Here is an 18013-nt window from a genome sequence, read left to right as displayed (position 1 = left end):
TTTATGGACTATTTTTTTAATAAAAATTTATGGACTAGTTTAGTGGTGGAACTATCATAATTTGGTAGTGATTTTAGGCCATTTTGTTTTAAGCTACAAAAAATATTGGAGGATATTAAAAGTTATCAAAAAAATATTACTAGTTTAAAGTTTAATTTGAATAGATATTAGGGACAACATTGATAGTTCTTCTATACTTCTAATGAAATATAAGAGAAATGAATTGGAAGGAAAAAGGCAAACAAAATAATTAAATCCATCCTTTGCATAAACATGGCAACAAAAGAGTCTTATTAAAATTATTAAGGATAGTGTTGTCATTTTAAAGGGATAATTTCAGAAACCTCCCCTAAGGTTACTGACAGTCTCGCTCACCTCCCCTGAACTTTGCAAAATATCAGATACCTCCCTTGTCAGATTATTGGGCCCTATTTGTGATATCATTGATGATGAATTGACAGATATACCCTCATAACTTATAATATATTTTGAAGCTATTTTGACAAAATTAGTTAAATGAGTAATAGAGATATAACTTTTGATATACCTTCTATTCCACTTTACACTTTTTATTCGTAGTATAATCACCAATGAAGAGTTTAGCACTAGTGTTACCTTTCTCTTAAGTCATGTATTTCATGTTTTTTTTTTGTAAGACAATTATCTAATGTAACACATTACTTATATTTGGGTAAATTTGGTTTTCAAAAATTCAATGACGTAAATTGTATATTATTACATCATCTCATAAAGTGATGTGACACAATTTGGATTATTGAATTTTTAGAAAATCGGATCTACCTAAGTTCTGCTATTCAAACGAAGCTTGTTGAATAAATTCGACTAACTACAGTGTGAATTATTATTTTTTTAAAAAAATCTCAACTAAAGTATCTAGCACTAAATGAAATGAAGCATCTTGCTACTTCATTTCATTTTCCACAGCGAAAATCGCAAAAAGAGTTATTAAACTATTGAGAATTTGGTTATTTGATCGTTACACTATTTATTTAACTGCAATTGCCATTCACTCAATTAATCAAATAGTGAAAATTTTTTTGTGACTTAACTAGTAAAAATTTATACTTTTAATCACTCAAATAATATTTTTTTATGACTTAACTAATAAAAATTTATACTTTTAATCACTCAAATTGTAAAACTATACATTTTTTATATCACCAGAAGTATGTTTCAATTAATTGAATGATCATATTAGCTAAATAAATGTCTAATAGCTAAAACAAAAAAATATAAATAGTATTGTAATATTGCTTAAAGAAACCATCTGCATTTGTCTCTATCTGGTTCAACTTATTACTTCCTTTTTTTGCTTTTGCTTTAGCTCAAGTTGTGGATAAGCAAAAAGGGCATATGTGTAACACAAATATCATCTCACTCCTCAAAATATTTTTTTAATGCTCATTTTTCTGACATGGGCTGATCTTGTTACACCAACTATAAGTTCAGGGGAGGTATATGATATTTTGCAAAGTTCAGGGGAAGTGAGTGAGACTGTCAGAAATCTCAGGGGAGGTTTCTGAAATTATTCCCATTTTAAATGGACAAGAGAGGTATGTGTAATTTTTTGAAACCTTAGGGGAGCCAAGTGAAATTATCAAAAATCTTAGGGGAGGTTTCTGAAATTATACCATCTAATTAACATAAATGCATTTATCACACACTTGACTCAGGCCATGTTACAGACTTTAAATTCCCCGTATTTAAGTCCTCGGCATTATTGTTGAAGTTTTTTTTCGAAAATAAAGATTTTGGCATCATCCAAGTGGAAATATGATGGATATAACGGTAGAAATAAATTAAAATCTCAAATTTTGACACTTTTTTATTGTTGAGGGACCAATTCAATATTTGAAATAGATAAAAGACCAATAGTTTGATCACTGGAATAGTTAAGGGGCTCCCTAAGAAAATAAAATCCAAAACTTCAAGTTAGTTTTTAACAAAAACAAAATTCAATATTGAAGTACAATTATACATAGTGCGAAAAAAAATCTATGAGTTCTTAAACTTTTTGAAGACATTACACGTAACATTTTAGTATAAATTGCAAACGATTCCATGATTTTTTTTTTTTTTTTTTTAAGAACATGTTTACGTACAACAGTTAGTTGGGTACAATTTGAAGTCTTGAATCTACCGTTACACCAATGCTGTAGGACTACTCACTTCTAAGAAGACGTTCTCACAAATTTTGTTTTAGATGAATCCACAAAAGTGAATGTTAGCTTTTCCATGCATTTGTGGGGTAGAAGATAATTAAAGTCCAGTTGGGGAAGTTCTAGTAACATGGAGCCATTTACGACTCTGACCATTAACCAATGAACAGAAGTATATAGGCAATCTTCTATGCTGGGTTAAGCGTGGACTGGATTCATACGAGAGTATTATGGTCCAATGCCTTTTGGTCAATTGGAAAATGCAAACTTTAATAGCTTCCCTTCTCAGTTTGTGGTCTTTCTTGAAAGGAAATAGCAGAAATAAAATGAATAACGCGTCAATTCTTGACTTGGGACCGGGTGAGAAGTTTTTTGGTGCGACTGTTTTCTTTCCACATAATAGACACTTAGACAAATTAGGGCCCCTCATGAGGCTTAGGCAAGATAGTTTGAGGATTAAGACACTTGAACGAGTCTTCAGTCTTCTTTTCTTTTTCCATTTAGGACGTGTTTGATTCAAATTCTGGAATCAAAATTGAGAATGGAATTGCAGAGCTCATTATGAGTATACATCTTGGTTATTTTCCCTTACTTGTATGGTTTTAGGTAGAATTTCATTGTCTTTATCCCCTCTCTTTTCTTTGATTCATCCTCCACTGATAACCTTCTAAATCTGAAATAGAAAATAAATATAATGAAACTGGCTCTAGTGTAGTCTAATTAACCTAAACGAATTGATCATACAATAGACTGAGGTCATGCAATGTACTATAAATTCCACGTTTTCAAGTCCTTAGTATTATTGTTGAAGTTTTTCGTCCAAAATAAAGACTTTGGCATCATCTCGGTGGAATACCTTAGATGGCCTATAATTAATTATTTAATCCAAGAATTGTTGCGTTTCAATTGAGAGTGATCTAAGCTGACGAAAACCCTGTACGAGTTAAGCTCATTTGGTCACTTCCTCGTGGAAACATTTTAACTCAACCCCAAGTATATGCCTATATAAGTCCTGCCCAAAGTCACAATGTATGCCCAAGTTTTATTAATTGTTTGGCATTCCTCAAGTTTTATTTACCTCTCCATAAGCAATGCAGACAACTTATTTTCTCTTCGTTGGAGCCTTGGTACTGTTGCACTTTATCGCAACTGGCTCAGCTACCATAATTGTAGCCAACAACCAAAACAACACTGTTGATCTGAATGCTCTTCTTGCCTTCAAAGCCGCCATTTTCGATCCTCAAAGGATCATCCCAACCAACTGGTCCACATCTACCTCTGTTTGCAACTGGATTGGAATCACTTGTAATACTCGTCATCACAGAGTCGCAGCCATTGACCTTTCTTACATGGGAATTGCGGGAACTATACCTCCACAACTGGGAAATCTTTCTTTTCTCGTCAGGTTCAATGTCATGAATAACAGCTTTCATAGACATCTTCCAACCGAGCTCTCTCGTCTGCGCCGATTGAAGTACATCAGCTTGGAAGGTAATGCCTTTGAGGGAGAACTTCCGTCGTGGTTGGGAGCTTTAACTGCACTCCGATACTTATCCTTCCGAGATAACGGATTTTCAGGTTCATTATCAGGCAGACTCTCTAATTTCACAAAGTTAGAGACCATCTGGTTGGGTCACAACTTCTTTACGGGGAATCTTTCAGAAGAATTCAGTGCTCTACCGAAACTGAAACTTTTGGAAATTCAACATAACCAACTCGCAGGCCCTCTGCCACAGGCTCTATTTAACCTCTCCTCGTTGCAATTTATTGGTTTTACGAATAATAGCTTATCGGGTTACCTTCCAGCACATATCTGCGATTATCTCCCACAACTTAAAGGGCTTTACTTATCAGGGAATTACTTTGAAGGTGAAATTCCATCAGGCATTGGAGAATGCTCAGGACTCCAAGTTTTATCCTTGTTTGACAACAAATTCCGAGGATATATATCAAAAGGAGTTTGGAATCTAACCACGCTTACAGTTTTATATTTGGGTGGGAACGACCTGACAGGTAAGCTGCCAACTTCACTTTGTTTTGAAAAATTCTTGTATATTTCAAGCACCAATAGATCACAGATTTAATGTGTGGAGAAACACTTAACATTTATCTTAAAGTCACGGATTTCTATAAGCAACGATTCCTTCTTTTCGGCCCCATTCTGTACGTTATCTTTATTTATTTCAAACTGAATTGTTAGTTTGCAATGTTTTGATGTTTTTATTTGTCAACTTTTTCATCTTTATTTTGTCAAAAAAAGTAAAATTTAAAATATTCTTCCTTAATCAATCAAAATTTGCAACAACATTATAAAGTAATTATTAGTTATAGCCGGCAATTGTCATCCAAGACTAATTTATGTAAGTTTATTGTGTAGAGTACAAATTAAGACTGAAAATCCATCATAACCCAATGAAAATTGTTCAAAATCCTTTTTAACCCATTGAGAAATTTTCATTGGGTTTAAAGGATTTTGAGACTAGAATCATAATTGCATGAAAAATTTACATCACATACACTATTTCTGATGATTGCTAACTGCTTAAGTATTGGTGCAAACTTCGTGTGAATAAAGAAGTTTTTGTTTTCAACAAAATAAAGATAAAAGTCAGGAAAAAAAAACTCAAAGCATGGCGAACGCAGAGTTACTAAACCTAACCTCACCTAACCCAATGGTTCAATTGGTCAACTTAGTGATCTTGGATCAGTAGTTGGACTGAATGAGGAAGGAAATAGTTGGATCAGTAAATCTATGGTTAAGCCGCTAAGTTGTTGCACCAATGGCCTTGCCAGGTTGATATCTAGGCCGGGATTAATGACTATGCCAAACACACAATTTTGTTTGATGTAAGAAATAAAATTGTGAAAGAAGGATGAAATAATATTTTGGGAGTGTATGTAATCGTTATTTTGCCAATATTTATGAGAGATTTACATGATATTGTTTGAAACTAAACTGAAGATCCTTAGAATTCTGAAATGCATATATATTATATACATATAATTATGCCATGCCGTGAATTATATTTATCATCAAGCCGTGATTTTTGAGCAGGTGAAATTCCAAGAGTCATTGACAATCTCTATAATTTGGAGAAACTAAGCATGCAGCGTGCTAATGTGACAGGTAAAAATCTTGACACATTTTGGCATTAGATCTATTTCATTATTCCATCATTAGAATACTTTTCTCAAACTTGAATTTGAGCTTGAAGTCGAGCGAGTTCAAATACAAATCAAATATGGCTCTTTCTCATACGTCAATTGGTCAGTCATACTAGTGCACTGCATAAGCTAAAAGGATTTCGATCAGCTTGATCTCAATATGCTACAGCCTACATCTCTAACTCAACTTCAAATTCCAATTGATCACTTCAAAAATAGAGATACTGATGATACAATGGGAAATACTTCCCTATCTCAACAAATTGTTTCAAGTCAAATGACTCATTTTTTTCTTACCAATTTGATTTGTCAGGTATAATACCTCAAGAGGTTGGTAATCTTAGCAAGTTGGAACTATTAGACTTCGCCTCGAATAGGTTGAGAGGTCCCATTCCGCTGAAACTTTTCAATAGTTCAATTGCACGAATTATTTCTGTCACGGACAACGATTTATCAGGCGAGCTTCCATCAACTATAGGTGCTTTCTTACCCAATCTTGAGGAACTCTACCTTGGGGTAAATGAATTCACTGGAACTGTACTAACATCTATCCTAAATGCTTCTAGGCTCAGAATCCTAGACCTTGGCGATAACCATTTTACTGGTGCAATTCCTCGTTCTCTTGGAAACTTGAGATTACTGGAACAGTTTGTTATATCGCAAAATGGTTTTTCTGAGGCCTCGCTATCCAAAGAGTTGAGCTTCATCATATCCCTATCAAATTGCAAACATTTAAGAAGGTTGTGGTTAGATGAGAATCCTCTGAATGGCTTCCTCCCAAAGTCTATTGGAAATCTTTCTAGCTCACCCGAAAAATCCATTTCTGCCGCTCGTTGTGGAATCATAAGTGAAATTCCAAGTTCGATTGGTAATTTGAGCAACTTGATTGAGCTGGACTTTTCAATCAATAGTTTGACTGGAGTAATTCCAACTACAATCAAATGGTTGTTGAAGCTTCAGGTCATAGAGCTAACTGACAATCAGATACAAGGAGCTATTCCAAGTGAGCTTTGTTATTTGCTGAACTTAGGAGGATTATATCTGGCAAAAAATAAGCTCTCTGGTATGGTGCCTTCTTGTTTGGGAAACGTTACAACACTGAGATATGTTTATCTCTATTCTAACAATTTAAGATCTGTGATACCAACAAGCTTTTGGAGCCTTAGAGATATTTTGGAGCTAGACATGTTAGGAAATTATTTGACAGGTTCTTTGCCCGCAGATATTGGATACTTCAAGGCATTAGTCTATTTGAACCTTTCAAATAATCAATACTTGGGTGGGATACCTAGCACTATTGGAGCACTACAGGATTTGCAAGAACTCTCCTTTGAACGTAACAAGCTGCAAGGATTGATACCAGATTCCATGAAGAATATGTTGCAGTTATGGCATTTGGATCTATCTTTTAACAATCTGGAAGGTGAAATTCCCAACTCATTACAGGTACTGTCAAATCTCAAATACTTTAATGTGTCTTACAACAGATTGAGAGGACCGATTCCTCATGGAGGGCCATTCGCAAATTTCACGAACCTATCTTTTCTCTCAAATGAAGCATTGTGTGGCGCTCCTTGGCTCCAACCTTGTACAAGTACGTTTGAGCATGAATCAAGGAAAAAAAGGATAGTCATGATTGTTCTGTTGGCATCAGGATCTGTCATATTAGCCTTGGTAATTTCAATTTTTTTGATGCGGCTAAAGCTGAGAAAGAAAATTCTAGCTCCAACTCAGAACTTGCTTCCCATGGCGACATTTGAAAGGGCATCCTTCCATGAACTTAGACAAATAACAAATGGATTCAGCGAGAGTAACTTACTTGGCTCGGGGAGCTTTGGTTCAGTTTACAAGGGAATTCGCGAAAATGGGATGGTTTGGGCCATAAAGGTATTCGATTTGCAGCCAGAAGGTGCATTTAAAAGTTTTGACAGAGAATGTGAAATCTTAAGCTGCCTTCGTCATCGAAATTTAACTAGAGTGATTACTGCTTGCTCTAACCTTGACTTTAAGGCTTTGGTGCTCGAATACATGCCCAATGGAAGCCTTGAGAAATGGCTTCATGTAAACCATCATGTCCTAAGTATCTTGCAAAGGTTGGATATCACGATAGATGTGGCTTCTGGTTTGGAATATCTCCACTATGGTTATTCAACTCCTATAGTTCATTGTGACTTGAAACCTGGCAATATTCTCCTAGATCAAGACATGGTTGGACATGTTTGCGATTTTGGAATTGCAAAGTTGTTAGGAGATGGAGAATCGGTGGTACTGGTACAAACAAAGACTCTTGCTACATTTGGATATATTGCCCCAGGTGACTCAAATTTCGAAATTTTTATATCATTCAAATTAATGTTTCAACTTTCAACAACTAGTACGGTATGTCAAATATAAAACCTTTAAGAAAAAACATAAATTTGACTTTAACCGCGAGTTTCACATTTTGGTGCTAGAGTATGGACTGGAAGGATTGGTTTCAACAAGTTGTGATGTCTACAGCTTTGGAATTACATTGATGGAGACATTTACAAAAAGAAAGCCTAAGGATGAGATGTTCACAGAAGAGTTAAGCCTCAGGCGTTGGGTACAAGATTGCTTACCAGATTCTGTGATTCAAGTTATAGACAGAGACTTACTTCATCCTGAAAATGAACTGGTACAAAAGAAGATTAACTGCATATCATCTGTCTTGCAACTTGGTTTAAGTTGTACAACAGATGCTCCTGAGGAGAGAATAAACATGAAAGAAGTACTAAGAGCGCTGCAGAAGATCAAACTCCAGTTTATGAAGACATCACACCTTGAAGCAGGTATAAAACCAATAATCCAATAGCAACTTTTTTTCTTCAATCATATGGTATATCAAAAGCTTATTCCAAGGATTATTATTCATTCAAGTAGTACTTATGTTTTTCCACTCAATACATGGCAGAGCCCTGAGGTGCAAATGTATTTGGGGAATTCTTTGTCCTGACTTGGTGCACCACCGAAATGCTTAAAGTTCAAGGCAGGAATGAGATATGTTAATGTATTACCAATAAATTGTTTACAGATATAAAGACCTCAAGTTCATGATCCCAGCTTATATGTTATGAAACGCCAAGCATTTTACTTGGTGTTTATGTTTGATATATATATGTATATATATATGGCGATTAAGTTGGTAATTTACTTTTAATTACTGATACAACTTTCCTCTTTTCAACTTTCCTCTTTTGATCATCAGTATACATCACCATGTAGAGGTACGCATAAGAATATGTATTTGTACATATAGAACATGCATATGGCATGCAGATTCATGCATTTATTTTATTACAAATTACACATTTTAAAGGTGCAAAGAGCAGCGATGGTAAAGGAGTTTTATGTGCAACAATTACTACTTAATAGAAATTAATAGCACATTTTCAGGGTAAAATTGAAGCTTATATTTGTAATTATTGTTGGGGATAGTTGGAGGTTGGTAAAATTAATTATGTACCATTTACTCAAGCTAGAAAGTGGTGGGAACATTTGTTAAATATCTCAATTTTGAGAAATTACTATGACGAAGCTCTACACTGGATTGTTGGTGATTTGGGAACAACTCATTCCATACATTCCTTTAACATTGGAAATAACCAAAAAAAAAAAAAAAAATCAGCATGTTACAGCAAAAAGTAGCCAGTAGAACGTGAGCGCTGAGGCAATCAGCAATGCATTGCGCTGCCTCTTTATAATGGATTTCTGGTGCCACATGAGTTCGGCCGAGGTGCACGACTCGAGCGATTTACAACTCGGACGAGTTTCATACTTTCAGTAGATATCCAACAGCAAGAACAAACAAAACGAGACCATCGTCAGAAATGACTTTAGGAGGCTCCTTCTTATGGATGTTAGACGGCCATGTAAGTTGATCCGCGCTCAGAATAGTCAGCAGCAACACCATCATCGCCTCTGTAATGCCCAAACCCCAATTATCCAAAAGTTTTCTAGCCAATTGAATATTATGTATAAGCAAGGGATTATTTTATAAGTATGATATAAATTTGAGTGCCAAAGTGCAAATTGATAGCGATATATACAAGAAATTGGAAGAATTTTGTGTTAATAACCAAGAACACTGGGAGTTCTAAATCAGTTTTGAGGCTAACAGTCACCTCCACAGTCACCTCCACGCAGATTTGGAAAATTAGGCATCACTTGGTATAGAAAAGTCAAAATTGAGTTATAGAAAAGTCAAAATTGAGTTTCATTAGTTGGGTTTAAAACTAAATTCAAAGATTTTTCTAATGGTATAAAATTTCATCTTCGGTTTGTTGCCTATTAATACGAGAAAATTTGCAAAATTGGTCGAAAATCAGAAGCTGCATAGTTAAGGACTAAATTACAGTCCAACTTAAGGCCCCCTACTGATGGAATCGCTAAATTGCCTATTTTATTTTATTTTTTCTTTTTTGGGCCTAATTTGTCAATTGTCATGTTTGGATCACCACTTTGGAGATCATAATACACATGATACTTACTACTTAGATTTGTTAGCCTTAATATGATTTGTCCTAGATTTATATGAACACTGGAAGAATAATACACATAAAGAAAATATAGTGGATATGTGAGAAAAGAGAACATTCAGCACACTTCAAGTAGACTTCCCACCGGTCTCAAGGTCTTCATTTTCATACCCGCTGCATCCATTTTGAGATTGTCTTTTTTTTTTTCTGATTATTGTAACCAATTGCAGCTAAAAGTAGAGGGAATGTGGGAATATTGCCTTGATTCTTGTCAGAGCCATTATTTAAATATGCATGCCTGATTTCTTAATTGGGTCAAACTTTTGAGTTGGTTAAAGACAAGAGTATTGATTCGGCAACACAAAAATTAATAAACAAGAAATTCAACCTCAAATCTGTTCAGGATTTGATGACTTGATTACCCACTTTTTTTTTTTTTGGCTTCACAATTTCAAGAAAGTAGTTGTGTTCTTGCCCCAATAATTGGGCCTTGCCTAAATTGTTCTAGTCACTCAACTTTTTGAACTGTAAACTGAGAATCATTTAATTTATTCTTGACAGGCGCACATCTGATAGATAACTTGCACATTGAAATACAAATAATATAGTAGAGAAAATATGTGTTTTAACAACTGAGGACATACTTGATTCCAAATTCCAACCACAAGTATCAGTTAAAACTCGTCAATGTGGTTCTATACTCACAAAAAATAACCTTGAGAGGCAACATGTGCCAAATATGAACCTTAAGGTACTAAGTTGGGGCAATCCCAAGGGGAAGGCCATGACTACAAATTGGCTAAACTTCTAATAATGCATCCAATGCTTCTAACTTACAAGAAATCTCTAACAAAAATGAAGAGTAATTTACCAAGGTTAATGAATTTGGATTGCGAGAAAACTAGCTATAAGTCTATGCCTTTTTAGCTGAAGCAGAATATAGAACCGAATGTGATCCATCACCAAAAAGTGAACCAAATTAAACTTGGCATGAACATTTGACATACAATTCCTCGATAATTACATGGATGAATTGCTTTAGAGTTAAAATTACGAACGTTTGATAATGCATCAAATGTACAAAAACTCCCTAAGAGTGACTGCATGTCAAGTCTTATCTTTCAGCCGCTAAAGAGAACTATTATAAAGTAGAGAGCCATTTTGTACATGCACCAGTTACTGTGCTAAGTGAACCTGTAACTTGGGGAATCTTAATGATGTCCTCTTATTTCAACTTTAACCTTAACTAGTTTCAAGGAAACTTGCAATCTCAATCTTTAACCCTTGCCTTTTGGGAAGAAAAATGCAGGAAACTTCACCAGAGCACAGCCACGGATTTAAGGGGGGGCTGGTGGGGGCTTAAGCCCCCCCCCCCAAGCCGCCGGAAAACCCCCTATATATAGGGGATTCCGGCGGCCAGTGATAGAAAGCAACTGATGTTTACCTTATGCCATGTCAAAGAGATGAAACGTACTAACTTGAGAACAGATATACCACAGACTACTATAATTATCCAAGTAAATGTTCCGGCACCAAAGAGGGGAAGGAAGAAATCAGTAAGTGTTCAACAAAGAAACAGCCTATGATTCTCAAGGGAATCAAATTATTTTTCAAAAAAAAAAAACTGTATACCTCCTAAAAAAGAAAGAGCACTACAAAAATGTTAGTATCTAGTTATCCAAACTGATTGTATCAAGCAACAAACATCAAGAAGTACACGAGCAAACGCACTTGCCTTGCATGTCGTAAAAACCCATGTGTATTCTAGAGCTGTTTCGTGAGATAATGTTCTCACCTGTTTGCAATGATGGAGCCAAGGGGGGCAGAGGGGGGCCATGACCCCCCTAAGTTTTGAGAATTTTAATTTATATTATGAGAGTTGATATATATATATATATGTATATGAATTAGTCATCTTTGAATGGCATGGCTTGCAAGCTTTAATTTGCCATGAATGTCCATATGCCTGTTACATTCATTGTTTGGCTCATAGGCTTCAATTTGCTTTAGTTGCAGCTTCTAGAGAAGTAGTTTCTGTTCACCAATTCTTCTCCAATTTAGTTGCAGAGAAGTTCTATCCGAATGATTTTATGGAGCAAGAACTAGTACGTCTAAAAATAGAACTTCAACATTTTGAACTCGACATTCCAAATCATCATGAATTGCAAGAATTATCTGGTATTCATGAGTTATGTCAAGGCTTGGTGAAGACAAAAAAATCAGTGATATATCCTCTTATTGATAGATTGATTAGACTTGTTCTTACTCTTCCTGTATCGATTGCAATTACAGAGTGGGCATTTTCAATTATGAAAATAATCAAGACAAAGCTCCAAAACAAGATGGAAGATAATTTCTTAAATGATTATCTAATTGTGTATATAGAAAAGGAAGTTGCTGAAAAATTTAGCAGTGATTCAATCATAGATGAATTTAGTTCTATGAAAGAGCGTAGAGCTCAATTTACTTCTAAGAAAAGATGTTGAAATTTCAAAATATGTTAACATAACTTTTATCTTTTTTCAATTGAAAATGGTTATATTTATATTACATGGTTATATATATATATATATATATATATATATATATATATATATTGCATAGGTGACATATTGGAGAGCATCTTCTCATAATGTGCAATTGGATGGTTTGTAATGTTATAAAATATTTAATCAAAGATTATCTTTTTTGTTAATTTTTGTTATGACTGTACCGTATATTTATGAATAGACGTACCTTTATAATTAAATTTAATATTTGATATTTTTAGATGTCATATATTTAAATAGAAGAAAATTATTTTGAACATAATATATTAAGATAATTTTATTAGGAAAAAATTTTGGCCCCCCCCAAAAAAAATTCCTGACTCCGTCACTGCCAGAGCATGAAGATTGGAGATAAAGAAGTATGCAGGAGCCAAGAAGACTACGGATCTTCTACTAGTGAAACTTGAAATGTAAACTTTTACATCTGGGAGCTTAGCCAAGAAGTTGCTTAGGCCAAGTCATTATGGAGTTCATCACTCATGCTAGGGGATATTGGACGGTTTAATTCCCACAGAAAGAGTTAAAGAGTTAGCTCAAGTTAGTGCCTTCTTTATATTTATGTGGCCATTAGTGACGAATGTGTTAAGCTCAACCCACACTCTTATGTGACTGTATATTAATATGCGTGATTTCTAAATTGTCAAACGGATAAATATTCTCAAATCAACCTTTCATTTTTTTTTCTGCCTAATCTTAAGTAGATTGCTTCGTTGATTCAATCAGATCAGCATTTAAATACTGCGAGCTTGCATTTACTTATTTGCCAAGCTACCAATCCCCCAAAGAGGCAACAACAAAAATACTACTTAGAAAAATCAATTCATCATTTTTAACTAATATTAGAAAAAGAAACGAAAAAGAAAAGCATAACCATAGACCCTGAACCACTAAGCAAGGTGGTGGAACAGCTTTCCACTTCCGGAGTGATACCCACCCTCCGAGTACCGAACGCAGCATTAGGCCAAAACAAATTTGAGTCCTGCACACATCGAAATGCATATACGGCATTATGCGTTCGTATCCCTATGAGATTTTTTATTATTACACCGGTTTCCTCTAAGGTTTGCAAAGTTACACTGACCTTCCCTGGTAGCAATTTGGGTTCAATTACTTTCATCACATGATGTGAAATTACTACTATACTATATTATGTCTTATTTGAAGACTAATATTTGACAAATGAGTAATTAGGGCATAAATTAATTAATTCCAATTGATTAACAAAAATAACTGTGGTGAAGTCCATAATCAGACACTATAACTACAATTACAAAAATAGCACTATTTTGTGATTGATATCAGTAACAAGAACAACAAATCAGTCCTATACACTATGAGAAGAAGGTATCTTGTAGAAGAAAGAAAACTAAGGACAAAGATGGAGAAAATAAAAGCTGAACATGAGGGGAATTTCTATTAAAACTTGTGAGGCTGTGATAGTAGCAAAGTGATTTAGTGGTTTCGAAGGAGAAAGAAGGGAGTATAAAGGCAAAATCTCAAATTGACAATCATAGCAATATAGGTAATCAATTCCTTGTTATCTCTGTCTAATACATGTTAGTTGCATATCACGAAATTTTCAGAGTTGATCATCATAAATTAAACCCTGCATGTGAGAACAATTAACTTAGTTCGCTGATAAACTACAAAGCATGACAAAAGAAACCTCTTCTCCTTTTATTAATTCTTTCTAGCTTTTATTAGTTTTCATTATTTTACTAATACAACTTGTATAGCTACAAAAGGGGCATTTATGAGAACTATTTTTCATTTTAATCCTCAAAATACCTTTTTAAGTGTACTTTTCTGATTTAAACTGATTTTGTTACAAAACACTTAACCTTAGGCGAGGTTAGTGTAATTTTACAAATCTCAGAGAAAGTAAGTGAAGTAGTCAGAAACTTCAAAGGAGGTTGCTGAAATTATCCCTATCTTAAATCTACTTGTCTGTGCTTTCCATCCAAACAAAGGGAAGAATAGCCGAAGAGAAAATGATGAAGCGGTCTAACTTCCCAGCCACTCATTTTATTTATCTTACCATTTTGAGTAAGTTAGAGCGTTTACACCTTACAAAGGGAAGGGTAAATGAAAAGACTGAGATTTGAACTAGAGATAGTGATTGCAATATTACTTGACTCCAGTATCACCCTAGATTAGGGGCATATAGACTCAAATGACAAGAAAAGGTGCCTAAAATTCTCCGAACTATATATCACTATCATGCATATTAGTCCTCTAACATGCATGTGTATTCACGCAAATTAATATGGCTGATGCTTTATTATTTGGAAAAAATATTTTCACTTGAATCACAAATACATTTTTTAATTACCTTTTTATCATTCCAACCACCATTTTATTTCACATACATCAAACTATAAAAAGTGTCACAACAATTATTCTAATAATGTCAATCCCTAGCTTTGAATTTAACAATTGGTTCGTTATCCACTTATTAATTCTTTGACAGTATATTTGTCCGGTCTTAGGTAGAATTTGATTCTCTTTATCCACCTTCTTTTCTCTGCTTCATCCTTCACTCACCTTCTAAATCTAAAATAGAAAATAAACATAATGAAAATGGCTCTGCCGTAGTCTAATTAACCTAAATGCCTTTATCGTAAACTTCTCTCAGGTCATGTTATGGACTTCATATTCCGCGTTTTCAAGTCTTCAGTATTACTGTTGAAGTCTTTTGTCGAGAATAAAAAAAAACTTGGGCGCCATCACAGTGGAATATCTTGAATAGCCTATGATTAATTATTTAATCCAAGAATTATTGCATCTCAATTAATTGTGATCTAAGCTGATGAATACCCTGTACGAATTAAACCAAGTTAGTTGGTTGCTTGGGTTGAATTCCTTTTTAAGACTAACTGAGGAGGAGGTACTGAGATTGGTGCCATCCACCTTCAAATTTTCAGACACTTGATTTTAGATTGGCTTGGAGTAATATCCTTTTCATCATTCTTGGAACATTGTTATACCCAAAATTCAATTTTGCCACATAGAATGCTAAAGCATCGGAATTGCTTGTGATATCAATTACTCGAAAGCGGGACACTACATAAAAAAGCTAGTCCGACAAAATCTATGTGCATATTTGGCTTTAAGTGGAATTCTCTCCCATCTAACCAAGTATAAGTCAAAAGACCATAAGGATCCTTTATCTTGATAAAGTAAAATTTACTCGAGTATTGAAAGAAACTCATTATTTAAGAACATAGTGTTCCCATTTTTTTAGTATAGTATCATAAAAACTAATCATCCTGATAATCTCAGAGCATTGGCTCTTTCATATATATTTATTTATTTTTAAATGTTTCGCATAAAGTTAGTAAACATGGAGCTATATGTGTTTACTCCCAATTGTAGGATAATTAGCCACATCTAATTGAGATTGGTCCCCCCCCCCCCCCCACAACAAAAAAAATATATTGAGGACATTTCACCTTAGTAGTCAGAGTATAAGGAAAATTTAAAAACTGGGAAAAGTTTGTTAATAGCATATTTGGGGACCAAATTTGTTTTAATTGAAACTTTGTCAGTTTGGCACACATGCCAAATATTGAGGATTAAAACTGTATTTTTCACTTTATTTCATTTCATGAGTTTGGTTTGAACACCATCCCTGCATATAGGGGTAAATGCAATTTGGTCAACCGACAGGTTCATGTGGTTATCTTAACCAAAAGTTAACATAATTAACCCACTTATACCATAGACTAGATTCATACAAAAGTTTCCAGTCAACTGCCATCCTTTCATGTAGAAAGACTGCACTAATAGCTTCTTTTGTTGGACTTGCCATCCTTTCATCTTGGTTGGTTGGAAGCAAATACATGGAAATGAGTGAATAGCTTCAATTCTCGACTCTGGAGCCTAAGGACTTAGACTGGGGTGGTTCTTGACCGAAACTTGTGTTTCCACACAATGAATGCCTTAGACTAATACAGGCCCATAGAGGATTAGGACACTTATCTGCATCTTCACTTCCTTTACCCTTAAAATTTTCAGACACTTAATAATTTTAGCTTGGAGTAGTATCCTTTCATCATTCTTGGAACATTATGTTATACCCAAAATTCAATTTTGCCACATAGAATGCTAAAGCACCGGAATTGCTTGTGTTACCAATTACTCGAAAGCGGGACAATACATAAAAAAGCTAGTCCGACAAAATCTAGTCGCCGATCGAGGACCAAGAATCAATTTTTTTAAGAAAGTAAAGTTAAAATTGAGAATGTTACTAAACATAGGACATGATGATAAATTAATTATCACCAATAGACTAGGAGAAAATACACTAAAATGGCAAGAACAAAGATTTTGGTTTAACCTTCCCACCCCTCCTTATTTCCTTCCAAATCCCAAACTGCCAAATTTAGGAATCAAATCCTGAACTTGGTAGCAAAGAGACTTCCTCATAGAAACTTGGTGAATAAATGAGGGAATTCTTTTTTTTTTTTAATGTTGTGTTTTTCATTTTAGGATATTTCAAAATATTTGTCATCTTAATAAAATTAAGGTTGTTTTTTATCACTTTTTCAATATTGTCCCTATCTTTAGTTGTATGTCAAGTTATATTCAAATTTGAATTTTAAATTTTTGAGGGCAAGTTTAGAAACAGATATCACTCTACCCTGGGACTACAATAACTGATATCAGAGATTCTTGACTAATGCCTCAATAATCACTTTCTCTACCTTATTTATTTCTCCCTTTGCCATTGAGTAATTACCTAATATTTTGATATAATAGCAACAGAAAAATTCAACTTAAAATTATTGACAAAAAAAATTTTGTGAATCGAAATACCAACTTTCCATGCTACATATTTTAGCTAGATTTTCTTAATTCAAGCATAATGGATAATTGTTATGCTGATAAAGTGGATTTGGAGATAAGATAGCGATAGAGATAAGCACAAAAAATGAAAATAAAAAAGGGCTCAGATGTTTAAGTTACATTTTTGTTAAACTTCAAGATTTCTTGTGTAAGTTGGACAAATATTGAGAGAGATCATGTGCTCTAACTAATTACCTTTGGGCAGTTGACCACTATCAAAGATTTTAGGTCTTGATGGGGGTGAAAAGTCAAACGTTCAAATTTTACCTCCCATCAATATGTCACTATATGTGGTTTCTTCTAAATCCATATGGGTGCATAGCGCACCTTTTCTGGTCCGATGTTGGTTCAGACTGTTCAGTCCTCGTCGATTTCTCTAGATCCTGTTGGGCCTCTCCCTCCACCCCCGGACTCTAGGTAAGAGTAAAGAGATCATGTGCTCTGAATATAGGGAATTTATGTCATTGTCCGAGTTTTGGTAGTTGGGTCTGAACGTTCCCACTTAATCTGTCCAGTCAACTGCCTTTCCTTCGTGATAAAAGGACTGTATTAATGGCTTCACTTCTTAGTTTGCCATGTTACTTGGAGGACAACAAACACAGAATCTGGAGTGTAGGGACTTAGACAGGAGTAGTTCTTGACCAATAAATAACTTGTCTTTCCACACAATGAATGCCTTAGACAAAATAGGGCCATGGAGGATTAGGACACTTCTCTGCATCCTCCCTTCTTTTATTCTTCAAATTTATTTTTGTATAGAAGTTTTCAAAGACAT

At 34.5% G+C, this 18013-nt stretch overlaps 1 protein-coding gene across 1 annotated transcript; it reads left to right on the top strand.

The window, feature by feature from the left end:
* The first annotated feature begins 3129 nt into the window (after positions 1-3129).
* On the top strand, positions 3130-8425 carry LOC113718537 (uncharacterized). Its single transcript, XM_072071676.1, has 4 exons — positions 3130-4193; positions 5236-5307; positions 5659-7659; positions 7799-8425. Exons 1-4 carry the CDS (start codon positions 3272-3274, stop codon positions 8176-8178), a joined length of 3375 nt encoding a protein of 1124 aa, XP_071927777.1. The 5' UTR covers positions 3130-3271; the 3' UTR covers positions 8179-8425.
* Positions 8426-18013: the final 9588 nt, after the last annotated feature.

Source organism: Coffea arabica, chromosome 11e, assembly GCF_036785885.1.
Source record: "Coffea arabica cultivar ET-39 chromosome 11e, Coffea Arabica ET-39 HiFi, whole genome shotgun sequence".
Classification (NCBI taxonomy): Eukaryota; Viridiplantae; Streptophyta; class Magnoliopsida; order Gentianales; family Rubiaceae; genus Coffea; species Coffea arabica.
Note: the sequence above shows the minus strand (reverse complement) of the source record. Positions and strands in the feature narration are given on the sequence as shown.

What these genes read in the sequence shown, in the direction of transcription:
- LOC113718537 (XM_072071676.1), top strand. Translation starts at nt 3,272, where the DNA reads ATGCAGACAACTTATTTTCTCTTCGTTGGAGCCTTGGTACTGTTGCAC. An exon ending in GCAGCGTGCTAATGTGACAG is followed by an intron (nt 5,308 to 5,658) that starts GTAAAAATCTTG and finishes TTGATTTGTCAG; the next exon opens with GTATAATACCTCAAGAGGTT. An exon ending in ATTTGGATATATTGCCCCAG is followed by an intron (nt 7,660 to 7,798) that starts GTGACTCAAATT and finishes TTTTGGTGCTAG; the next exon opens with AGTATGGACTGGAAGGATTG.